Here is a 26,085-nt window from a genome sequence, read left to right as displayed (position 1 = left end):
ATGGCAGAAAGCTGTGGGCAGGAGCAGACAAGGTGGATAACGACGGTCATTATGAGCACAGCTCTGCAGGTAGGACAGCCCTTGTCAAAGCCAGCACCTGACTCACTAGGAAAGGCTGAAAGAATTTCCTAGATTATGTATATGGGAATATTTTAATCAATTGCAATGAGTACATTTTTTTCAGGATAAACCAGATATTAGTCTGAAACTGCTTCTATTAGAATACTGGTTATTTTTGTGTGCAACTGTATTTTCTCCTAGCTACTTCCATATCTGTTTAGTATTCTTGCCACCTGCTATTCTGAGTTACACTGCTTTAGGATATTCTCCTGACTCATCGTTTTTGCACTGCACTGATGCCTCTTTCAGTTTGCTCTATAAATAATTCCATCAGAAATGTTGCTGAATTTTTTCTGAATTTCTCCCTAAATATTTTAATTTTTCCTATGCAGTATCAAATAGGGGTAGACAATTACCCTGTAAGTACGTAATTCAGTTTAAAATACTGAGTCTTACAGATATTAATATATATTTTTTATCTGTTAACATCAGAAGCCTTGACTCTGTTCCCAAGTAAAGTGAAAGGGTATGTCAAGGAGCTGGTAATTAGCTTCTGCAGCTGAGGCCAATTTCATGCCAGCTGGAGAGAATTTAGAGGCAAGAGAGCTTTGATTCACAAGCAGGGATGTCTTATGCAAGCTTGGCTGACAAGGTTATCACCCCATCTCTGCTGTGTAAATGGGTGAACCGTGTTGGAGTAATTCCTGAATCACCTCACTTTAAAGCCTATGCTTACTTGCTTGCTCATTTTGGAGTTTACAGCCTGTAAACTGTGCATGTTTGTGCCATAATATGGTGGGAGGTAATGGATGGCAGTGATTTCATCAGCCCTACCAGCATAACTCCCTCCTGTCCTCAGCTCAACTCAAAACTACTGCTCTTAGTAAGGCCTCCTCATAAGCAAAGAAATGGAGGGAACTGAATACAAATCCAAGATGGCTTTTTGTTACAGCCATAATACACAGAGTATCACCATACCATTTCAGAAAGCTTTAAAACAGAGCAACACCTCACCACATCAGAAGGCTTCAGGTCTCTGCCCATGCAGAGTAACATCACATTATTTCAGAAGGCTGCAAGCTCTGCCCTTCTTGTTCTTTAGCCCAGCCTTTTATCCCCTCCTGTTGATGCCCTGCCCCTGTGTGCCCTCTGTTCCCTTTGGTGGTTGCTCAGTGCCCCTGGGCACTCCCTGGCTCGTTGCAGTCAGTGCTGCTCACCTGCTGCTCACAGCTGTGCCCATTAGGGATGAGGCTCAGCCACAGCCCCAATTACCACAAACTGTGCACCTAAAGCTTTTCTGTATCAGTTTTGGTTATGAACTACCATTTTCATATAGACATTATTTATATTTATACATTAAATAATTCAACAGTAGCTTTGAATATGAGATTTTTTTTGTAAAATGTAGCTAAACCTTACAAGCAGTTGCCACGAGTGTACCCTTTCCAGACAATTGAAAGCGTGACATTTCTGGTTAATGTCTCCTTCAAGGTTCACTTGCAATCCAGATTTTCTGTTGTACTCTTCCACTAAATCATGGCACTTCCCTACATAAGCAGGCTGGCTGTGTGTTGAATGGGTAGGTTAAAGTACATGTTATTAGCTAAAAACTCTCAGTGATTTAACCTTTAATATATGTGTGTTCGTGCAGCTTCTGTGGAACATACTGCAGAAATGCTTTTTGCAGGCTGAAAAATACATCCAAACACATTCCATTCTGTAGACGATTATGCTGCATAGTGCAATGTTCTACTTTTCCTGTGTGGACTGCTTTCTGTCAAAAAGCTTTAAAGAAAATCATGTCCCATACAAAATTGCTGAACGATTTTCCAGCTGAGATGCTGACATCTGTGAAAATAATGCAGCCTAATTAACCAGTCACAGAAACACACTACTGTATGATCCTCCCTTCTGCAAATCCTCTATTAGCACATCTTACCAAAACAGACTGTAAAAAAACCCATCTTTATGCATAATGCAAGAGTTTCCTAAGACAAACTGAACATACACATACATAATTATTATTCAGTGTTGGTAACTTCCAATCAAATACTTCAAAACTGATCATGTTTAACATTTTAGTACTTTTTTAATTTTTAGTGGAATAAGAAATACTTTTTGAACAACAGTGCCAAAGGTCTATCTATAGTGGTCTAGCTGATGCTTTAAGAATATTTCTAATTTGTTGACTGAAAACTTTTCAAAATAACCTTTTAAAATTTATTTAGGATCATGAAATTTCTACAGTTCTGCAGAGGCAACAACACCGAGTTCGATATTCAGAATCAGTGGAAACTGGATCTGTGATTTTTCCTCTTTCTGGTACACTACTTTAAAGTTCATGCTTTTAAATCATAAAATCCAAAGAAGTACAGAGTCAGGGCAGTTATTTAGTTGTGGGCTACACTAAACTGAATAAAATCTACCTTGTTGGGATGTTGTGCAGTAGTGGAAGGAGTTGGGCTATGATTGTACGTAAATCAGAGGATGAAACAGATAATGTTGGGGATTAACCACTTTCATTGTAATTTTTTTTTTTTTTGGACCTGTTATACAACAGCTACATGATATTTGGTGATCATCAGCTGAACTGTTCAGTAAATTTGTGTTATAACTGAGCAAACATGCTAAATGCCACAAGCACATAATCTGCCATCAAGATCTTTCATATACATGGCTGTAAATGTAAGAGCCATTGGCTTTCAAACTCCAAGTTGAATTTGCACAGCTAGTAGAGGCAGAGGAGGTGAGAAAAGGATTATTTGAGTGGATTTGATTAAGAAATCACTGAAATTGTAAACATGAAACAGCTGGTTTTCCTTTTTAGAACAGATGATGTTGTAAACATGTAGATGAGATAGTTCCATTTGCCTGAACTCTAAGGACTAGCACACGATCAGATCGACTTTTGTATGCTCAGTGTTAACCCTCCTAAACTTCAGCCTTAACTTTCCCTTTCACAACGACTTCAGTTGACCGAGATGTAAGTTCATTTTTCATCGTAGACAGTTTAGCTAACTTTTAAGATTTTACAGCTGTTTCTTTCATTTAGAAACAGGACTTCCTGAGCTTTTCAGTCAGCCTTTGCATTTGCCCCTAATTCATTCCATTATAGCAGTTGCTTGTTCCTGAAGCAATGCTCTCAAAGGCATTTAGATGTGTCTGCTTTCAGTAGATGGAATTGCTGATGGTTTTTTGCTGTTACAGTAGAAAAATAACCTGAGATATTTGTAGTTTTATCTTAAAACTACTAGCAATCACTGGCCAAATCTCCCTGTGAGAGATGTGGAAATTCATTCACGTTCTATTCCACTGTGTTTCAGACTAATGGTTGCTTTAAGAATTGTGCTTTCCAGTTTGTGGTGAGAACTTCATCCCTTTACTGCCATGACCTGTACACTTACAGCAGTTTCCCCAATAGGCATTGCATTTATTCTGTCAGACACTCAAGACTTGCTCAGGACAGGGGAAGAAGAGTTTTCCAAAAGAATTCAGAAGTTCATAAACATCCATCGGAACAGCTTTTTGCTTTTGTTAGCTGCTCTTCATGGACCAGAAGAATGGAGTGTTATGTTCAGGATTCAGAGAAGGTATGATTTCAACATCAAACTGAACTTTATATTGCTAAGAAGAAATGAAATAGCAGTCTTGGATTTGGAAACATTATTTTAGGAATAAACAGGACAAGAGGCAATGGACAGAAACTGATGCACAGGAAATTTTACCTGAACATGAGGAAGAACTTCTTCACTGTGAGGGTGACTGAGCACTGCAACAGATTGCCTACAGCAGTTTAGGGTCTCCTTCATGGAGATATTCCAGACCCATCTGGATGCAATCCTGTGCAGTGTGCTCTGGGATGACCCTGCTTGAGCAGGGAGGTTGGAGTTGACACACTATGTTCCTTTCCAGCCTTACCCTTTGTGAATTATTTCAGGAATACACAAATTTTATTTTACTAATTCACTGTAAAAAATTATTTAAAGCATTTGTTTATTAATAGCAAATAAAAAGAATACCAAGTGAATCAATCTGCCATATCACAGGTAACAAAAGAGGATGTTCCTCAAAACAAAGAAAATAAGATTCCTTTCAATCATTTTAGGGCTATGGAGCATAACTATTTAAATTTTTTTTTTTCTAATTGGAAAATTAGACAATTTTCTTAGCTCTATAACCATATTTTCATGGTCATTTTCAAAACAGAGCAGGCAAGTTTATGTCATGAAAAAAGGCTGTCGTGTAAAGTGCAGATTTTTTACCAGCTTTTAAAATGTTTACTTGGAACAGCATCTGTTACACTGTGCTAGAACAATTAAATAATCAACGTTATTTTACACCAAAAGTATAAAACTATATTAAAACTGGTTTGTTTAAAACTGTTATCTCTGATTTCTAATGAAGTCTGAAAACTTGCATATTTTAGTACATACTAGCTGACAACAGTGATCAGATTGTGCTCCATGCTTGTAGTCAGAACTATTTTCTTGTAGGTACAGTAGCCCTAACTGCAGTTGGTTGTCACTCTTGGCCTCAGAGAAGTGACTATTCTAATGAAGTCTTTGATCTTTACCTCCTTAAGTAGCTAGCACCAGTTCCATTAAATCCTGGGCATTCTGCCAAATGCTGATGAATAAAGAGTGTATGAAATGAAATGTAAGAAATCTATTACCTGTTTGTGAAAATGTTGTAAATTTTCATGAGAGGTTTTAAAAGTTCAGCCACCATTCAGCAAGACCACATTATTCAGGTGATGGCAATGCTAATTCTCAATCTACTTTGTGGTTATGAACAATGGGTTTTGTGCACATGCTGATGACTAAAATGTGATATTTTGGAACTGCATTCCATTTGGCAAGTTGGTAATTTTATTAAAATTAAAGTTGTTTTTTCATTGCAAGCAATATCAAATTGATGTTGACAATGGACAATTACATATATCTATCTATATATATATATATTTAAATGCATGTGCTTTTTTTATTACCTGGCAGCTTGAAGTTCTGCTACTGTTTGTGATCACTAACTGAGCTTCTCCTGGTGGGGTTGAAACTTGTGCCATGTTCTTTGAAACTACAAATCACCTGTTGGATTTGTTAAAAAACAGTCCCTTAGTATTGTCAGGTTATCTTCTACTACTGCTCCTTTCTCCTTATCTCTGCTTTTGCTGCAGTTGGGAAAGGATTATTTTTTATTATTATTAACAAGAAAACTACAGGATTCTTGTTAACAACATGAACACTTTATGCAGAGTTGTGTGTAGCAAGGGGGAAGTGGGAGAAAAGTAGTGTTTACCATCACAGCTTAAATGAGCATTCCACAAAAAACCTTAGTACATCTGCATGGTAAGTTTAAATACCTTGGAGGAAAGGCAAGACATGTTCAAATGACCAGTATTCTGTCCATACAACACTAAATTTAGACCTGCTGTTATTGGAAGCAAAACTATTTCTAGAAATAGATTTTCGTGGATCTAGGTAAGTACATGTAATTGGTTTTTTGCTGCACTTTGTTCATTCATGCTTTGTTAAGCCCATTCTAGTATGAGCAAAATTGCACCAATTTATTTCCCTAATCTCAAAATGTAAATCCAGCCCTTGTTTGTACATCACATTTTAGCAGAACTCACCAGGGACCCGAGTGCCTGTGCTTAGAGAAGGACAGTGCCTGTAACATTTATTTTTGCTAATTAGAAGCAAGGGCAGACAAGTTCAGCTGAGATACCTTAGCAGCAGGAGGTCCTAATGTGAATGACTCCAGTCATCAGCCAGATTGCAGGAAGAACAGGTGGCGGGCACAAGGGGAGGTCACAGGGGACTGTGCAACTGAGCAGCTGGGCACTTCATCTGCATTATTTAAATTCTTTTTGGTTATTTAAAATTCCTCATTCTTTGCTGTGAAGTGCCTCTCCTGTTTTAGCTCTACAACAGAAAACAGCAGCAAAGGTAATTCATTGTTATGACACACTTAAGGTGCAATTCTTAGGGAGAGGCTCTGTGCTTGCCTAAGCTTTGATGTCTCTCCTCCATAATCTCACTGAATAATAACTCATGCTACTATTTTAAATCCTCAGATCCCCTTCTCAAGAATGAATGTATATTAATAACACTATTTATAGAAAGAAATAATTTTAGGTTAAAGTATTGAGTGAACAAGTCTTTACGTGAAAGTAGTGGAATTATCCCATTATCTTAATCGTGTCTGGAATACAGGTTGTTTTATTTATAGTACACTACAAAGACTTAGTTCAAATTCTGAAGTATTTTTAGCAGTGTTTTTAGATACTTTGCTGTGCTCTTCCACAGCCATAAAAACAACTCAAATATTTTTTACTGCCACTGAGGAGAGCCTTCAGCAATATCACAGAAGAGACTTTGGATCTCTGAATGTACACATGCTTAAGAAGTGCTGATTGATTGTTGAAGAGACCTAGATAAAGAAATGAGCCCTTCCAAATCCCACCTAAATAAGTGGTACAGAAATGGGACAGATGGCTTTACAAACAGCATGAATGCTGCACTTGCCTTTCAGAATAAAAGCAGCCTTCCCTGTAAGTAACACTGCACACTAAAAAGCTGTTACTTCATGTGGGAATGCTGTTTGAATTTTATGGCATAACAAATTAAATACATATTCTAAAAGTAACCTTATTTATTTTGATGTGCAGATTCCTGGGCAGCAATTTACGTGTAATACCAGTTCATAATCCTGCTGAAACTGTTAAATTAATGCTAACTATGGCTAAGGTAAGTCCAGTTGCATACACTTAAAAATATTAGTGTATTATTCAGGAAAAGCCAAGAGCTATAAAATACTTGGTTTTCCTTAATGTAACTTTTTAGGTTATACTGACCACAATCCATTAATACACTAAGGTAGAACTGGTGCTCTGATGCATTAGCTGAGTCTTTCAACTACTGTTAAAGGTAACTTAATAGCTCTTAATAGCATCTAAGAAAAGAAATCAGATATCTAAGAGCTTCTTTGGCTCCTATTTACTACTGTTAAGTTATCTTCACTTACTGTTAACTCCTGTTGAAATACTCTCACCTCTGTGTACAGCATTCCTGAACACCTGCTTGAGAACACAAAAATCAAATTTCACTGCTAAATAATTTTGCATTTCTACTATTGGAAAAATAAAATCTTGAATATTCTATTACCTAAAGTCACTTTGTTCTACTCATTTTTCTTTTCTCTAAGGTAACTTCCAAGCCACAAGCAGATGATACTCGTTGCAAAATAGAAATGACAAAAGCCCAAATAATAGAAAAAAGTCCAGTTTGGAAGATGCTTCAGGAGTACCAATCGCACCGTAATTAACTTAATATTTGGGTTTTTATTCATAAATAGAGTGTCTACATTTTAAACAAAATATAGAATGTTCTTTAAAATATAGTTACATTTCAAAAGACTACATACAACATATGCATTTGGCATGAAAATTCATATTAAATAGCTATACAATGAAAAATAGCATACTTGATACCAAATGTGCTTTCTAGAGAGGGAAAAAAGTGGTTTAGCTGCACTATAGGAAAGTCATCCTTATTTTTAACTTGGTTCTGACCTTAGAGGCTCATCTGTTTATTAATAATTCCCAAAAAAAATACTGTATTTTAAAGAAAGCTGTACAATTAAAGATAAGGATGATTAAAACAATTCCAAAATACAGACATCCCTAAAAACAACAGCTGTATGTATGCAACCTTACACTGCTTTTAAACATAAGTGTTATCTGTTATGTTACTAAGTTCTTACATCTTATTTGGCCCAAGGTTGTTTTTCTTTAAACCTGGTTTCCTTTGCCACAGGGTTTGTACTATCTATACATAGTATATTCTATAGTGTTAGTTATCTGTACCTTATAGTCCTGTCTGCAAATAGAGAAGCTTGTTTGTCAACATTAAAATGTGCTAATAAAAATACCTTTTGCTTAATCAGGGCTTTTGAATTAATGGTTCTTCAGTCACTTGATAAAAATCTTTGTAATTCACGACTCCAGTCAGCAACTATTACCCAACAAATTCTGAAAATTAAAAAAAATAAATGCCTAACCATACCTCCTTGCCACAGAGAGGAACACACCTGGTTTGTTTTTTTAGTTTCTAAACTTAAGAAAAAGCATCAAATTCTGAGGAGGAGTAAACAGACCATATCTCCAAATCACATGCAATAAGAGCAAAAGAAAAAAAAAAACAGCAATGAGACTTCTGAAGAGCAGCATTTGCAGTTCTTCTGGAGGCCCCTCTAAACTGCTCCTCTTTACAGGGCCAGAGCCTCCCCTGCAACTGGAGTCTCAGTCCAGTGATCCTGTCAGGAGGATGTTAATTCAAACACTTCAGCTGCCTTAGCTATTCTCATCCATTACAGCTTTTGTTTTCACTTCAATGAGTTCTTCTACCCGAGCTAGAACACTTTCTATTAAGTCAAATGTGAAGAGAGCTGAGTGTAAAACCTGAAATGACAAGAAAGATGAGTGTTATTTTTATTAGGGTTTTTTTTATACATTTTACATTTACTTTTGTCTCCACATTGGAAAAAAAAAAGTCAGTACTTCTGAGTGACCGAAGGGAAGTGCACACTCACTTGAAGCTGCATTCCAGTAGTCATGGCAGGCATCTTTTCCCCACCAACAGTTACAGAGCAAACTGTGTTAGAACTGTGTGCCTCTGTAGAAGAAAACATGAAGAAACCAACATGACCCTTAGAATTAAAAGAATATTTAAAATATCAGCATTTCATGACAGCAATTGTTAAGAACAGAAATCCAGGGATTGACAAAACACATGACAGAGGGTGCTGAACCTTAAAAGGAAGGCAACTGGAGTTGGGTGATATCTTTATACTTTGTATAACACACATTCCTACATTACTAAACAGGCAAGATCTGCAACTGGAACTAATTTTATAGAGCTCACATGCTCTTCAAAATGAAGAATAAAATGTTATCTGGCCCAGTTTTGATACATTTTTAGTATTTCCACATCCAGGGAGATAGTAGGAGTTCTTTAGCTTGACTAAATGAATCCAGACATTAAATACTTATTTTATTAAGAAAAGGCTGCAGGCCTCTCTGTTTCAGACAGATTACTTGCAGCAGGCTAAACTACAAGGACAGGTCTGAAAAATAAGGGAAAAACTTCTTACATTCAGACCACATATTTGAAATTCAATGTAATGCTTACAAAGATTGAACACAAGGGCAGAAAGCTAAACAATTTACTGTTACAATTTAGATGTTCTCTCCCAAACTCAAATTTCTTTATGTTTTGTCAAAGGCTAGAGAACTGTAAGAGGGACTTAAGAAAAAAGCTTCCTGATTAATTTTGAAGGATTCCCTTTAGAGAGATATCCACAGGTTGTCTTGAGGAAAAAAGTCCCTTTCTTTGCCTTATAAGTACATAGTTTGCAATGGAAGAGGATAGGACTAGAGGCAAAAAGCTATATTGACATTTTTAGTAGCAGACACAAATTCCTTGGGCTATCTTAATTATACTGGAGACCACAAGGAACAGAGGATGTGACATACAGAGAGAATGCCTAAAGCAGCTACAGCTCTTGTGCCCCATGCAACGTGCCTGCTTAACCCAGAGCAGAATCTGATTCTGTGTGTCAGATAAAAAAAATAATGTATTTTAAAAAATGAATGTAATGCTTCAGGCTTTAGAGAGCACTGTGACTTATTTTTTCTTTTGTTAACCCTCCCACACCTGGTTTGAAACCTAAGGGTTATGCATTCAGAGAAACTTAGTTTCTCCTTTGTAACATTAAAATCAAAAGTATAAATGCAGAACAAGTTCTGAAGGTCTTCATGTGACAGTCCTATCAAGTTTCCATAAGATTTACAAATGTGATGACAGGTAAGTTCAGATTTTTCTGACCAATTATGAAAATTTTTAATTCAGCAACTACTGAATTATTATTTGAAATTTGGAATAGTGGCAACAGTTAAATAAAACTTGATCTATGCAGCATTCACCAGTTCCTCATTTCCAAAGGATTACCAAAGTTTCTAGATATGAACAACACTAAGAATAAAAAACCAACAAAAACTGACCTTTTCTGTTTTCCTTCTTATTTTTAATTTCTGCTTCATAATGTGCTTTTGACATATTGAGTCCTACACGCAGTGGTTTTAAGAAATTCTGCTCTATCTTGCCAAGTGTGGTCCATACACCAGTCTAGTCAAACAGAACAGAGAAGGTTACAAACCAGTTTCAGTGAAGCATTGCAATACTAAGCTTTGAGCACAAGTTTTTTGACTAGTCTTTATAACATATACTTCTGTGCAGGGAGGAAAAGAGAAAAAAATCATTCAGAGTGATGCATTGAAGCATGAGCAGCATTGTGCTGGGTATTTCAGCTCCTCTTCCTCTCCCCTACATTATTTGTTGATTGGCTGATGAAGCAGTCAAAAAAAAAAAAAAAAAGGTTATTGGAAGGTAGGGAGGACTTAGTGTGTAGGCTGGTAACTACAGCAATGGAAATGCACATTTTCAGCTTGTTCCTGTAAGCAAAGCTGAAAGAATCTGGATGTGTTGGAGGGGAGGTTCTAGGCCCTTCCTCAGGCTAGAATCTCTATAGCAAGTAACTGGCATATGTAGGCTCCTCTCAGATAATTCAGCAGTAAAACAGAACAAATATTTAAATTAACATTCCTGAATTAAATGAAAGTTGTGATAAATATCATGCTTCCCAATTGTCTATATTGCATTTTAAAAGTAGGAATGTTACTGGATATGCTACTCTCCCATCCTTCAGCACAGCAGCCACAGCAACAACAAAATTCTCCCAGTTTGACATGGGCAGAAAGGAGTTACAATAATGGCATTCAGGAAGCAGGAGGTGCAAGGGAAAGATGCTCAAAACCAAGGCTGTTCAGGGTTACAGAGAGGAAAATAAGCTTGGGTTTGCTACAAACTGCTGTAGAAGGAAACAAATCCAAAGACATAAAGGCTGCTTTGTATATAGGAGCCATTTATATAACTCCTTTCTTCAGGCAGTATCCTCAGAGGGCAGAATAAGGACAATAAAAATAAGAATTTTCTATTTTAAATACAGTGAATCCACCAACAACAGTGGAAAATTCAGTAATTTTTAATACTAGATGACACAGCTAGCAGTTCAAACAAGAACAGTAATTACTTCCACCAGAATGTGGCTTAAAAAAGGAACTTTCTAGAAAAAGACTTATTTTTAAAATTTATTAATGAAAATGCTTGCTACACAGCAATCCAAATATCTGAACTGACATGGAAGGAGGCATTTTCTTTCTGCCTCACTTGCACTGCATGAAGAGAGACAGGGAAGAAGTCAAGAAGAACTGACAGAGGCTAAATTTAAGGGAAAATCTTCAGAAGATGTGATGCTATTTTTTCCTCAAACTGTATGGACATTCTTTTTGCCAGGTACTAGACAGCACTGTTAGAGCAGCTGAGTGCTACTATGTGTAGTTTTTTATTAATAATAAAAGAGGAATTCTTACTTTTCTTACAAAGCCATGTATTTACATCTAACTGAGGAGACCACTATGAGTACTTAAATAGTAATCACCCCTTAAATATGACAAACAGATACAGTTTACCAATATTAACTAGTAAATAAATAGTAAAATAACTAAATAAATAGTAAATTAGAAATGCACCCACTGAAAGCTATTTTTGCTTTTCATTTTCATTACAGTTTCAGCAATCAGTACTAGTTATTTCACTGTTATTCTAATTAGATTAGTAACATTATTGGGTACTTACAAAATTTATTCCTAGATAAATTTTCAAATTAGTCTAAAAGTAGATCAGAATTTTTTTCTGTATTTTAGAAAACAATAAATGATATTATTGTGTTATTATTGCTATAAAGATATCCAGTTGGTGGTTTGAGGGATACCAGCAAATAAATAAGCAAAAATAACTATTTTTTCATGTGGGAATAAGTGTTGGGTATGTGATTTTGTGGTGACATACTCTATTGTTATGGAGACAGATCAGTTCAACAGGCAGAGTAAAAGGATTAATTTCTTTATAGGAACAGTATCTATGCAAACAATTTCATCAAAACAAAGCACCATATCATGTATTTCCTGATGTCTTAATAAAAGCATCACTTCTGGGGAACCAACCATTGCAAACAAAAATGCAAAACCCACATTTTTTTTAATTAGGGATAAGAGTGTTCATGTGAATCCATCTCTCAGCTAATCAATCACTTTCAAATCAAATAGTACGTACCTGATTGTCACTTTCACAATCCTTAATGACCAAGTACCTCAGCAGATTCAGTGATGCCATAACCCTGTGAATTACAAACACACAGATACCTCTTACCAGGACTGTAATTTTAATTGTCCATCAGCCAGACATGCTGGTATGGAGAACCCATCTGTACAAAAAGCAACCCCCCATCTTTGAGCAGTACAGCTCCACCTAGAGCATCGTGTGTAGTGATGTCCATACTACAGCTCACACTTAGCAAGTAAAACTGAAACTGCCATCAGATTGCAGAGGGCTGGTGATTGTGAGGGAAAGAGTCCTCTCAAGAGACAGAACCTTATCACAGGATTTATAATATATATCACTAGTGATCCAAAGTTGATTTAAAACTAGTGTGACAATTTTCTTTATTACTGTACTGAATTTTTACTTTTGAATGTACTTTTTTTTTTTTTTGCTTTTGTTTTACCATACTTTTAAGATTATGAATTGTTTTTTTCCAGATAACAAGTACAGTTAACCATCATACTTCTAGGCTCTTTAAGCAGGTATGTGTCCATCTGGACATTATCTCCCCACTGATTTACAAGCACAAGCAGCATCATAGTACTTATCATACAGGAAGACCTACCCTACATACACAAGATTTTTCAGACACATTTCAGTTGTTTGAGTTTTTTTTAATGCAATTATTTACTGTTCAGATGGATCTGTAATCTTATTCATGAGATTCTAGATTCCCAGTAGCAATCTGTGAAACTGCCTCAAACATGCTTTGCACCATAGGTTGCATCTAATTATTATTGCCCTGTATGATATCAGCCACCACACCCCATTGCTTTTATTCCTTCAGCTGCTTCTGCAGAGAGCTGACAAACCACACATTCCTGAGGAAATAATGCTTTACCCATTAGTTATGTCATTTCACATCTGAACTCTTGCACCCCTGGGGAATGGAGGAGAACATCCTTTTTTATTGTTAAAAATTAATGTAATGGCATTGTGACATTCTTCTACACAGAGCTGGTTAAAATAAGTGACCCTTTCCATTTCTAGTTGCAAAACCTTAAAATACATTGATGCTGTCACCTCATTAATTACATGGCAGCATACATCACTGTAGTAAGGTAGTTTAAAGTCTTTTTTCATAATGAAGAAAGAAGAAAAGCTTGTAACTGTGATTCCAACTCACCTGTCTGAGTTTTGCAGAAGATCAGTCTCAGCACCTTCTGGAAGTGAAAGTACTAAATCTAAAAGGGAGATCAGGTGATGTCCTGTAAACCAAATGTTGTCATACTCCTTCTGAAAAAAAAATACAAAAAGTTCAGCTGAGTACAAAATTTAGCTCTTAAATACTGTAACAATAACTTGCATAAAACAGAAATGTTTAAAAAAATCAAACCTGTAAGAAATGTTTTCTAATATTGACATGTGAGTGAAGTACACAAAACAGCCTCTTCATAATTTTAAATTTTTTTGTCAGCCAGGAAAGAAATGGAAGAAACGTAGTAAGAGAATTCTGAAACTGTATAGTAGAAAGTTAATAATATAGTTTTAATTAATTTTCCCAACTTTCTGGTATAATCATTATAAAATATGAGATTAAAATGGCTTTGATCTAGCCCAGCTCTTCCTGATGGATTTATCATTTGCAAAGCACTCATAATAAAATGCTGACTGTCATCATAAAAGCAAAGAAAAAATTAATAATTCTATCTGAACTGTAATATTTGAATTATATTTTAAAAATGAGGAACTGCGGGGATAAAACAATGTACTGAGCAGTTTCACTTTAAGAGAGAAATGTATTTTCAAGCACAGAAAAGGTAGTAACTTCTTAGAAAAATACAATAAGATACTGCAATTAAAAATACAACTGTAAAATTGTAACCTAAATATGCATGAACAGAAAAAGCAAAAGTAATGGTTTTAAAAAAATTTTCTAATCTTATGTGTCTTTTCAAAGTGCATTTTTTTTAATGTACCACTAGAAGTTTAAGCTGTAGACATTTTCTCAATATCATACTGACAGAATTTTGAGAAGACAACTTGGTTTTTATTGGTAACAGCCTCACCGTTAATGCTAAGTGAATCTGATCCTTTATATTTTTAATAATGTATCCTTCCACACCAGCATGGTTGCTTGTCTTCAGTAAACACCTTCAAACAAACAAAACAAAGATATTGTCTCTTTAAAGCTGCTCCTAGAGTTAGTGAATGTTATCTAAGTTTTGAGCTAAGTGGGAGTTTTACCACAGAAGAACAGTATGACTATGTAACCTTTAAACACTGGCTTACATAAGACAGCTAATTTTATAAGAGACAATTGAAATTCATGATTTATCAAAGTATTAACATAGTAAAATTAATGTGCAAATCAGATGGAAATTCTGTCAGAGATCAATGTATTGATACAATTAAGATGCACTAGGGCTGAGATTACACAAACTGCCTTTGGTGCTTGGATGCTTACCTGAATAATGTGTATTTTCCTTCTGTATCAAACTTGTCTATGAACAACTGCAAAACATTTAAACTCTTCTTTCTCTAAAGAAAACAGAGACATTTCAGATGAATTCTAAAAAAAAAATTAACTCAGCATTCAGAATCCAACTGATTCTGTAGGCCACTTAACATACCATATGCTCCATGGGACAAAGGGTCATAATTTTCACCAAATCCTGCAGTCAGAAAAAGGAAACACAATTTATAATTACATACAGATTATAGTCAGTGTGATGTAACATAATAATCTACTCAAGACTTTAAAAAAACAAACCAAACAAAAACCCCACAGAACATTGGGAATGTCCAGGGAATAGAAGATTCTCATCAGAGAAATTCATGCTTTCTTCAGCAGTCAGAATCCCAGGGCTGATCTGCAAGAACACTATTCCTGAGCTGCTGGTTGCAGGGCAGGTAAGAACGTAGCCAAGGCTGGCAAGGAGGAGACAAAAATGAGCAAGCACCACCTTTCACCTAAATCTGTGCCCACCTGCACCTTCAGTGACCTGCACATCCACTGGGTGTGTTGGAATTGTCACTGAACTTCATGCTGCAGCAGGTAGCAAAGACAATTCTGTACAGCAAGACACTGAAGGTTTCAATTTAAGAGCACAGGTGTGTAAAGGTCCAGTAGGATGCCTCTTCTCAAACACCCAGAGGACAGCTAGGCATGATTTCTAATCAAACTTTGAAGACTCCTGTATGCTGCTTTTTATTACCTGAGGTACATTAATAAAGCCTCTGAGTTCTAAATAGTGATGGAGAAGGCTGTTATCTTCCATTCTCAATAAACAGCTCTCAAACAGATCCTGCAGGTGTGGAAAAGAAAAGAAAGATGTCAACAGTATGCACATATACAGAACACTATCAGCTTAACATTTCATGGCTAAAACAGCCTTCACTCAGAAATACTCATTCAGATAAGCAGCTGCAATTATAAGTGAAAGCTGTAACTTAAACATTTATGCAGGACTGTAAAGTTCAATAAATACAGGTATTTGTATGACTGAAAAATACTTAAGCCTCAAAATATTTCTGAAACTATTATCTGAACTATCATTTATACCTCTCCTAGAAGGACAAACAGAAGTTTTACCGTTCCTCAAACTGAAAAAATAAAACATTGTAACATCAAAAATTTAAAAATTTTAAAAAACAACTTACAAGTCCTTTAGATAATACAGATTCTTCTGTTCTAGAAAAAAAAATCAGATTAAATTGTGAAAAAGACAGCTGTTATTTCAGAAGAAATAGAAGAACAGAGGTTAACAAGAACTTGTCCCTCAACAATTTTAATTCCATTTTTTAAATATAGGATCTTTGTTACTCTTCCCAAATATTTTTGGAATAAACTTGCTGATGAGAAATTGAACATTAGACTCATCTCTTCACAGTCAAAAATTACTTTTTTCCCCTCAGTATTTATACCTGCTCAAAAGCAGTGTCATTTCCCACAGGTATTGAGACACTGATTACCAAAGAAAATTAAATTATAAACAGTCAGAATAGGAAACTTGCCTTCCATAGCAGTGCTGCAAGCCATTTGGTAACACTGCTGCTTATGAAAGGTGAAATAATCACAATATATAGTAAAGTTTGGTTTCCTTTAGAAAGCCTGACCTTTAATCATTTTGCATATCATGTCAGAATACATCCAAATAATAATTTCACAATAGTTGCCTTTAGTAATAATTGTTATAGAAGGGCAAGTAAGTATACACTCTAATTATTCTGCATGTGTTTAAACTACAAATTTTACATTTTCAGAATAAAGTTTCTAAAAATGGTATCACAATACAAAATATAAACAATACATAAATGTTTAGACAACTTCTGCTTCTTAGTAAGAGAAGATATCTTGTAGTGAAACTTGCCATTTTAATACTCAAGTTTATAAAGCTCCTCTGAACTTATCAATATTTCAAATTTTTTTAATGAGTTACTGTAAAAGATCACACTCACTATCTAGACCTGCAAACTCTACCTTTTCAGCAGCACTTCAATATGTGTCATATTGCACAGCAGAAGGTATGAAGGACTAGAAGAGAAGAATCCATGCATAAGCCATATACATTTGCACATAATTAATATATTTTAAAAAATAAAAATCTCTTTCTAAAATTATTGATTTTTAAATAGACAAAAAATTGTAAGTCAAATCACTGTTAAGAACTCTTAAGGGGAAACTGTCTATAGATATGTAAATGAACAATTAATGCACATTAATTTTCAGCACGTGACTAATCATAGTAGTTTCTTTTAAAGGACAGTTCATCTAAAATTAAACTACAGTAGACTAATCTGCAGGAGTTTGTTCTTTATGAAACATAAGTTACATAAAATATAAATGCTCAAATGTTGACATAAAATTAACACTACTGAAACACAGTTTTCATTCATAACTATTCACAAATAAAGTTCTCTTCCATTCAGAAAGAGTCTTCAAAGTACAGACGTACAATGAGCAAGAAAGAATAGTTCTTACCTAAAAACCACTGGAAAGCATTCAACACCAAAATGCTGAACAAACATCAGGTATGACAGACATGCCAAAGAATCAGCAGAATTCTTTCGCTCTATGTCTGCAAACTCCTGATTCTCCCAGTGTGGACTTTTGCCTTTATGATGTACAAACACTAATGGTATCAATTCTCCCATATTACACAAAATGTCCTAAAAAATGAAAACAGATTTCCTATAGTTGCCTTTAAAATAACTGTATGTCAATTAAGTTTTAAAGCTCTAACTGTATTTACATACATTCTCTTGTACAGCATGCATATAAATTAATATAAATGCTTGTAATATATAAATTGTATGTTTGTAGTATATTAACTAATACAAACATGTGGTATTTATGATATATGTACAAACACACACAAAAAATCCTGGAGGAAAAATAACTAGTGTTAGAAAAATGTTACTAAGATAGCAAAGTCAAGCACACAGAAGTTAGCAAAAGAGAGAATGAAGACCAACTGTAAATTCCTAGTTCAGCTCCCTTATCCCCAGTGCTAACATTGAGTAACAACAAATTCATGAAAACATTATATTATAAAATCTCTGTGGTTTTCAGATCACAGAAAACTCAGTATTTGGGTTTTTTCTCACTAATCAATATGGAACACAACATTTAGCTGCTACAGGCAAGCCCTGATTTAAAGTTAGATTTGCTTTGTATGGCCTTTCTTTCTCATGATGCACAACACAAGGAACCCCTAACATTTTTAAATCAGAAATACTACAGGGGTTACTCCCTCACACCCTCCCTGTGGCTGAGGACATAATGTAACTCCTCTTGAACATATTACAGAGAAACGGGGAGATCAAGGTCAGCTCACTATTCTGGAGTTGTCCAAACCCAACATCCAGGATGGCACATTTTGGAAAATTAGGATTATGCACGATGTCATACAGTCTAAGCATGACTTACTGACCTTAGCTTCAGCTCTCACTACCTAAAGCCATAAACAGAAGTTTACTGAGAAAAGAAGAGAAGGTAATTTCTAAGTAACATTAAAAACATGGCTTCAGACTGTGCCCAACAGGAAAGGCAGGATATACCTTACACAGCCCATTAAGCCACCCCACTAACCAATACAGAAATGGAAATGAGCACTAGAACAACTACAGGCAGTGGTGGACTGGACCACTGGCTCTGCACACACTGTAATCCATTTCCACTGCACTCACAGTAATTTCAGTGGCAAACTGCCGAAAAGGATGTTCCTCAATGCCCTCCAGGTGCTCAAGCTGAGCTGCCAATAATGGGTATTTCAGGCTTTGCATACAGCTGGAAAAGAAAGGGGTGGAATAAATCACCAGTACAGTCATAAATACAGACTATGATAGTGTCATTGATAACCAAGAATAATGCCTATACTCATATCAGCTGCTGCTCTTCAAGGTACTCCAAGGAGAATAAAAAAATAAAAACCCAACATCTCCTGTAGAAGCTTTATTTAGATTTCACCTCCAGACTATGATTGTTCTCACTGTTGGAAATTTGAGGAACAGAGGAATACCAACTCAGCTTCACAATGCAGCAACTAATTTCCATTTTACCATTTCCCTCTACTAAATAGAAAGCATGAATATATAAGATCTGTTTAGGGTTCTTTATCAAAATACCACATTAGTTAGATATATGTTGGCAGCATTGTAAAACACTAAAAGATTATTTATTTGCTACCTATGTAATAAATGCCTACTATTCATTTTGTTAAGTTACAGGAATATATAGGACAAACATAAAATGCTCACAATTTTATTAATTCTTCTTTCAGCTCCATGTCATTGTATTCTGATGACTTTTCCATATTTTTAACAACTTCACTCACAAAAGGTTTAGCAAAGTCCACCACTGCATTGCAACATTGACAGAGACCAAGTTTATCTTCTTGTATTTGTTGTTTTGTATAAGGTACAGGTAAGGGAGTGAGCTGATTCATAATCATGGCCAATGACAAACCCACTGAGTAGGCCTTCTTGTTCTGAAGCTTCAAAAGCACTGGGGAAAAAATAAAAAAGGGGAAAAGAAGAGATAACATTTTGAGACATTAAGTTATTATTTACTTAGTAGAGGAAAACATGAAGAAAAACAACGTGACTAGGAAAGAAAACATTTTGTTTTCAGGGAAGGAGAGGGACTGTCACCTGAAATCACATAAGCAAATCCAGGAAGACTAAACATCATCACTTAATTTAATATACTGTAGTTACCATGGCCATGTATTTGCAAATAACAAATATTAAATCTGGCACACATTTCAATGTTCTTCCTTTCTCCACAGCAGCAGGATGAGAACTAAAACAATGTTTTCTAGAACTAGGCTAAGTGAAATGATACATATTTGACCCAGAAAATGCATTTAGTACTTGACTCCTTTTGTGCTTAGCAAAACTAGAGACAATAGCCCAGTTTTTCTGCTGAGAACTGACCCTGGTTTTTACTCCATGGCAAAAATAACAGACACTCTCCCAGGCTGAGGAAGCAGCACCAGAGGCTCTCCATTTAACTGGATCAGTGCAGACTAATTGCAGAATGGCTACCCAAAAAAATTACACACTTCTCTTGTTAAATTCTAACAATACAATAACATATCCTGGAGATTGCTACAATCAGTCTTCTACTTGATACACAACATTTCATTTCACCTCTATAATAAAACAGAATGTACTGCTTGTTACCTACTTAGAGACTGGCCAAACCCAACATTTTAATTTTCATGTGTGAGCCAGAATAACATTCCCCCCTCACCAATAAAGTATTTCAACATGCTTCAGTCAAAATTACAGTTTTAGACTATAAAAAATAGAATTGCATGTTTTAAAAGTCAGATAATGAAGAATTTCACGAATCTATGTGATTCCCTATTTCTGCAACAACAGTAGGAGTGCTTTACACCTCTAAATATAACTGCCATAGGACCACATTCTTGTAAATGATGACAAATAGCTGAATATTGCTTTTTCAATTGATGCTATTAGTTTCATCTAATTTTTTTTTCTAACAGGCCAATATAAGTATGAAATGTATACCTTGTGTTATTTTGCAGAATATAATACACTGTAAAGCTTTTCAGGATGGATTTATTCTGAAACCATTCCAGCAATGGCTAAACTAAATTTATAAATAAATGAGAAAATAATTTAATTCAGAAATCACATGATAAACTGAATCCCACCTGTCTGCAAAGGCTGAAGCAATAACATGACAGTTTGACACACTTGCTCTCCAGAGGTCTGCTCAATCTGCTCAAGTAAACCCAAAAAAAGTTCCTTTGGATTGCAGAGCTGCAAGAGAGGAACAATGCATATTTTTAAATAACCGTGGTCATACTCCAAAAAATAATTAACATGGAATACAGAAGTTCCTGAATGTTGAGAGAGAAGATCTGAACATCCAAGATAAGATTTAAGAAAACAAATACGAAACAGTAAGTACATGCCTACAATTAACATCTACTGTAGAGCATACCTGTATGACACTTTCATATGACCTGAAAACATATAAGAGTAAAAACTGACACTAAACCTGATTTGAATGGGCTGAAAAACCTCAGAGTACCTTTGCAAAGTAATTCTTTGGAGCAGAGAGAGAAGTAGAATTTGAGTGTGAATTTAACTCAAGCTATAAAGTTTGCAAGTTGCTTTCGGAGTGCATAAATGAAAGAGAATGAGTCTCTTACAGGTTAAAACATTTTTCTGCTCCTACTCCATCAGAATCATCAGGTAATGATTCTCATATTGAGGAAGGGTGAAGGATTTAAGGAAAAGACTTTTCTGAGTGAATCATAAAATAGAGAACAATAAATACTATTCAGACAGAGATAAGTGGAAAATGGCAAGGTCCTGCAGCACAGTTTTGAAACAACTAAAGAGAGAACGTGAAGGGAGAGACCTTGAATTAGATACTAGAAAAGACATTTAGCAATGTACTGTAAGTTTTACTCAAGCTAGCTAAATCAGGTAAGATTGTGTCCTTCAGATCAACTTAGCTCATTTTCATATGAAAACCACACCTCTGATGCTGAGCCTACCACTTCCAAACAAAGAGCCCTACCCACTGAACATGCACCATGAATTCAGAATTCTCTGCACCTTTAAACTGAGGTGAGGGAATGTTAAACTAAGAGCAGCTTACCCAAGTAGTAATGTAGATTCATTATGCAAATATTGTCAGAATCAAATTGTACAAACATGTTTGTGTAATTGGCCTTTGGTGTATTAGCTTCATGGATTAATGATCTTGAACCCCTTTTTGTGGAGAACTTCCCTAACATTGTTGTATCATAATCATGTATTTCAAAACCATACCTGTGCCAACTGATCCAGTATCCTCAGGCAGTGTTCTCGCTTATCATCCTCTTGTTTATACATAAAAATACATCTAACAAGAGGAGAAATGAGATTCCAACCCATATTCTTGATGATAACCTAAAAAACAGATATTCAGAGAATAAACCAAAACTGGATTTCTTTTAAACCCAGAAAGATTGTATACATAAAGACCAAAAGCAACAACAGATCAATGTCCTGGTTAAAACTATCACTGTCATTGAATATTTGGCAACTGTTACCATAATTTGACACACATTGTGTCCTCTGCCCATACCTATAAACACAAATTTTGTATAGTTTTCTTCTAATTATTGACATGTCAATACTTCTACATGTCCATGACAATACATTTAAAATGGGTCTGAGCAGAGGAGTTGTGCTAAAAGAACATTTGGACAAATTATTTATGAGGAGATTGAGGCTTTCAGTTGTTACTCCAAACTCACAAAATTCAAAACCAGACTGTGAACTCCCTGTAATAGATTATGAACTCCATGTAACATTGCTAAAATATTCTACCCTTCACTTTCTTTCTGAACTTCCTATTTATCTCTGCTCAATTTGGTATATTGTCTCAGCATTCCTGGTGCCCACAGACATTAGTATTTCAAATTAGCATCAGCCTAGCTGGCTCCTGTAATTGGCCAGTATTGCTATATCCATTTGTGGTAGGCTGACCCCCAACAGCAATGAAGCCACCCTCAGCTGCTGGCTTGCTCTTGTCCCTCAGTGGGATCAGGGCCAGAGTCAAAAGAGCAAAACAGAGGAACTCCAGAGATGAGATAAGGCCAATGTAATAAGTGAAACACAAAATACAGCAGGGAATGATGGGCAATGATGCAGATCATCTCCCATGAGGAGACCAATGCCCAGCCAGCCTGCAAACAACGGCTGCTTTGGAATGGGTCCCTACCCACGTGTCTTTACTGCTGAGCACGGTGTTGTATGGTTTGGAGCACCTCACTGCTTTGGGTCAGCTGTCCAGCTGTGCCTCCTCCCAAATTCTCTGCTCACTGGGGGCAGAATGAGAAAGGGAGAAGGCCTTGATGCTGCACAAGCACTGATCAGCACTGGTGTATTATCAGCACCTTTTTGGTCACAAATCCAAAACACAGCACCATGCAGGCTGCCATGAAGAAAGCCAACCCCATGCCATCCAGACCCAGTACACCACCTGAAATCCCTGTCCTGTGCAAGTGGGACACTGTCTGTTTCTCCTCATTATGCTTTTCTGCTTTCTTTTCCCTCTGCTTCACTCACAGAGGAGTTATTAATGGCTTTATTAAGATTACCATGACTTGGGTTTCTGTGAGCTACCTGAATACAGAATTATGTGCACTTAACACAGAGCAACCCATTAGCTATTCATATGTACAGCCTTGCTCCACAGAGAAAGTAGCTTTTCCTTCTTAATAAGCAGTTTTATATTAATGATGTTAATAAACACTAATATGTAGTGCAAACTTAAATTCACCTTGTTTTTCTCATTTTGAATTACTTCTAATAACTGAGCTGCATATCCATCTTCCAAACACTTCTGACCTGCTACCTGAAACAGATTAAAATCTTCTCCTTTGAAATCAGCTTCTTCCAGAATTTGCTAGAAAGAAAATATGAATGTTTAACTCCATACTTTCAAAGTCAATTAAGAAGTAAGAAAATCCATGCTTTCATTTCAAAATTAAATGTAGTATCATTGTAACTTTTATACATTTTCCACATATTAAAAAAGCTACCAAGTTACTACACAAGACAAAGCAGTATTTCAATAGCACTAAGTCTAGATTACAGCATTCTCTTTGGAAGATGTGGTTTCTACAACTACCAGCTTTTGTTCCTAGGTACAAGAACACTTCCATCTCCAAGAAGCAGAAATAACCAAGCTTCTTGGGATAAGCACCACAGAGAAGTCAATGAAACATGGAGGCTGAACTCAGCTGCCCCATGAAGAGTTCTACCAACAACTGACTTGTCTTTTGAGGTCATTTTGGCTTTAATTCTAATATATGAAAAGAAATCACACTACTGACACTTGTTACTTCTAAGGAAAGAAAACTACTTACACATCTTTGTATTATGGCTTGAAGTTCATCAACTGCCATTACAGTTTGACTGTGTTCTTCTGGCATGAAAATTTATTATAAATTAAAGAGGGCAGTATTATATCACACGAACTTAAAACAGAGGCTGAAAAATAATCACATTACCATGAAAAATGTTAATGGAGGAATAAGAACAACCTAGACAAATATTAAGACTACATAATTAGAATAAGGGAAAACTCTTTTTTTACAAAGTATATGCTATATTATTCTACTCCCCATATTTGCAGGAGACAGAATTACAGACAGGAAACAACCTGCATTCTATGTAACGGGAAACAATTTTTCAAGTACTATCTGGGTCATCTTAAGAAGCGTGAAGGTTTCAGTGACACATACATGGAAAATGCAGCTAACACAGAGCAAGTCTGGGCTCACTGCACACCAAGTGTGCACACCCATGACACACTACATTTTCTGTGACTACTCTGACCAGAGGGGCTTCTGCTCAGCCCTGACTGGAACACACTAACCCAATATCTGCAATGTGAAGGCACTGATCCAAACACCATGCCAGTTTGTAGCAACAGTCCAGTGAAGATTACATGTGTAGTTTCATTTATTTTTTTCTAGTGTCTAGGTTGGACTAGTTCAATGACTTTTTACCTCTAGGTATTAACATTTAAAACTTTCTTGCTAAAAACAACAAAGTTATAACACTTGAGTAATGTCAAGTACATACCAAGTTTTAAGTAGCCAGGACCATGAATTACAAATGCAATCAAGCCTGGTTATCCTATATGATATACCATAGCAGCAGTCATAATCTTTATGGTTTTAAGTAATGCCATGGGCCTAAACCTGGTTATATGACCACTATGACTGCCAATTACCCCTACATTTGGTTAATTAGATAACTATTCATCAAAACACAGGTGTCTCCATGCAATGTCCTCAGCCTTTCTTCTTATGTTTGACTGAATGTGGTGGGCTGACACTGGCCAAACACCAGCGCACCTACACAAGACAATACACAGATAAAGAACCTATCTAGATGCTCATAAAAGGGGACAACTCACAAAAGCTTAAAAGGCATCTGTGTGTAACTTTCTTATTCAAAGAATAAACAACTCACTTTCTATTCTTCACGGCCCATTCTGACATCTGTATGTCACTGAAACGTATCCTTTCTAGCCGGTCATTTTACCCAGATCATTACCACATACTTTCTTACCACACGTTGTATTATTTAATCTTTTCATTTTACAGAATGTTACTAATCCCACCAAAATAATTTAACATACTTTCGAACACCAGTACTGTTGCATTTTCAGCCCTCAGTAACTTCACAATGTACTTACAGCCTGGAAAGCGCCCCAAGCACCCACCGTGCTGCAGGGATTTACTGACAGGGCTCGCAGATGGTCTCCGGCCTTAATACTTAATCCGGTTTCCAGCTGAATCTTTTAGGAGGTTTCAGCGGCAAGTGGACAGCATCTGAATCATGTGAAACGTTCTATTAATACTCACCAAATTCCCTCCTAATAAACAGATATCCCGACCCTTTCTCTGGGTGGCAAAACACCCAGGCTGGGACGAAAAGGCTGCCAGCCTCAGCCTGTAAACACACGGCCGAATGAAAAGCCACAAAGGCACCGAACCGCCTCACCTCAGCCCCTGCCACAGGAACCCCTCAGCTCCACCTCACCTCAGCCCCTGCCAGAGGAACCCCTCAGCTCCGCGCTGCCGCCCCTCCGGCACCGAGAGCGACACCACCTGACCTCACCTCACCTCAGCCCCTGCCAGAGGAACCCCTCAGCTCCGCGCTGCCGCCTCTCCCGGCTCCGCCCCGGGTGAGAGGTCGGCGGGCGGAGCAGCGCTGATGGCGATGATGGCCGCCGGGACGGGCAAGCCCCGGCGGCGGCGCGCAGGTGGGCGCCGGGATCGCGCGGCAGCCCCCGCTCCCCCCGCCTGGCGCTTTGGGCTCTTCCTGTGCCCCCAGACTGGCACTGTGGCGGGCTCGCCCAAGCTGCCGTGCCGAGGGGAGCGGCGAACCGGCCGAGGTCGGCTCTGTGGGCCTGTGCCGGGCCGAGTGCGGAGCCGTGATGAGGGACGGGCCGGACGAGGCAAGGCCGGGAGGGGCCGGCCCGTCCCGGCCCGCTCGGAGCGGCGGGGACGGGTTGTGATGGCGGCCGTGCAGCTGAGCGGTCACAGCGCTGAGCCCTGCCCGGAGCGCTGCGTCCTTCCCAGGGTGACAGCGCGGTGTCTCCCCTGCTGTTGCCCTTGTCGTGGGGGAGCGGCTGCTCGGGACAGCGGGTCGGGAGCTGGGTCAGGGGCCGTCCTGGGCGGCTCCGAGAGCGGCAATAGCGGCTCCGTGTCAGGTGCCGGCGGTGGAGCTGGCCTGGAGCAAAGCTCTGCGGTGG

The 26,085-nt window shown here is 37.2% G+C and overlaps 3 protein-coding genes across 7 annotated transcripts in view; 2 read left to right on the top strand and 1 right to left on the bottom strand.

The window, feature by feature from the left end:
• C9H1orf146 (chromosome 9 C1orf146 homolog) lies at positions 1-7,396 on the top strand. Its single transcript, XM_058029885.1, has 5 exons — positions 1-69; positions 2,289-2,382; positions 3,482-3,650; positions 6,728-6,806; positions 7,264-7,396. The coding sequence occupies exons 1-5, from the start codon at positions 1-3 to the stop codon at positions 7,381-7,383; spliced, it is 531 nt and encodes a 176-aa protein (XP_057885868.1). The 3' UTR covers positions 7,384-7,396.
• An 8-nt stretch (positions 7,397-7,404) lies between these two features.
• On the bottom strand, positions 7,405-25,511 carry GLMN (glomulin, FKBP associated protein). 4 transcript variants are annotated; one of them, XM_058029882.1, is made up of 20 exons: positions 25,371-25,412; positions 25,051-25,159; positions 23,684-23,807; positions 23,095-23,220; positions 21,597-21,716; positions 20,465-20,573; positions 19,041-19,287; positions 18,471-18,570; positions 17,263-17,450; positions 16,762-16,815; positions 15,942-15,972; positions 15,497-15,586; positions 14,912-14,953; positions 14,746-14,819; positions 14,348-14,432; positions 13,465-13,571; positions 12,291-12,354; positions 10,121-10,244; positions 8,650-8,732; positions 7,405-8,518 (listed from the first exon to the last, which is right to left on the bottom strand). In XM_058029882.1, the coding sequence occupies exons 3-20, from the start codon at positions 23,747-23,749 to the stop codon at positions 8,411-8,413; spliced, it is 1,818 nt and encodes a 605-aa protein (XP_057885865.1). In that variant the 5' UTR covers positions 23,750-23,807; positions 25,051-25,159; positions 25,371-25,412; the 3' UTR covers positions 7,405-8,410. The 4 variants fall into 4 exon arrangements, with proteins under 4 accessions (XP_057885865.1, XP_057885863.1, XP_057885862.1 ...); XM_058029880.1 differs by lacking the exon at positions 25,371-25,412 and adding an exon at positions 25,454-25,511 and having other exon boundaries at positions 7,406-8,518; positions 13,465-13,574; XM_058029879.1 differs by having other exon boundaries at positions 7,406-8,518; positions 13,465-13,574.
• The window catches only part of RPAP2 (RNA polymerase II associated protein 2), a 33,630-nt gene continuing 33,042 nt past the window's right edge, over positions 25,498-26,085 (top strand). The window contains exon 1 of one of the 2 annotated variants that reach the window (XM_058029884.1): positions 25,498-25,593. In XM_058029884.1, the coding sequence (XP_057885867.1) occupies positions 25,545-25,593 (49 nt within the window). In that variant the 5' untranslated portion in view covers positions 25,498-25,544. The remainder of the gene's footprint in view (positions 25,594-26,085) is intronic. The other variant, XM_058029883.1, reaches the window with a different exon arrangement.

Source organism: Melospiza georgiana, chromosome 9, assembly GCF_028018845.1.
Source record: "Melospiza georgiana isolate bMelGeo1 chromosome 9, bMelGeo1.pri, whole genome shotgun sequence".
NCBI lineage: Eukaryota > Metazoa > Chordata > Aves > Passeriformes > Passerellidae > Melospiza > Melospiza georgiana.
This window is presented reverse-complemented; position numbering and strand designations above follow the sequence as displayed.

Bases quoted from the DNA above. Each gene is read 5' to 3' on its own strand.
- GLMN (XM_058029880.1), bottom strand. From the start codon at position 23,749: ATGCCAGAAGAACACAGTCAAACTGTAATGGCAGTTGATGAACTTCAA. The intron at 23,221-23,683 runs GTAAGTAGTTTT...TTTTCTTTCTAG, and splicing joins AAGCCATAATACAAAGATGT to CAAATTCTGGAAGAAGCTGA. The intron at 14,433-14,745 runs GTAAGCATCCAA...GTTTGTTTGAAG, and splicing joins GGAAAATACACATTATTCAG to GTGTTTACTGAAGACAAGCA.
- C9H1orf146 (XM_058029885.1), top strand. From the start codon at position 1: ATGGCAGAAAGCTGTGGGCAGGAGCAGACAAGGTGGATAACGACGGTC. The intron at 3,651-6,727 runs GTATGATTTCAA...TTTGATGTGCAG, and splicing joins ATGTTCAGGATTCAGAGAAG to ATTCCTGGGCAGCAATTTAC. The intron at 6,807-7,263 runs GTAAGTCCAGTT...CTTTTCTCTAAG, and splicing joins TAATGCTAACTATGGCTAAG to GTAACTTCCAAGCCACAAGC.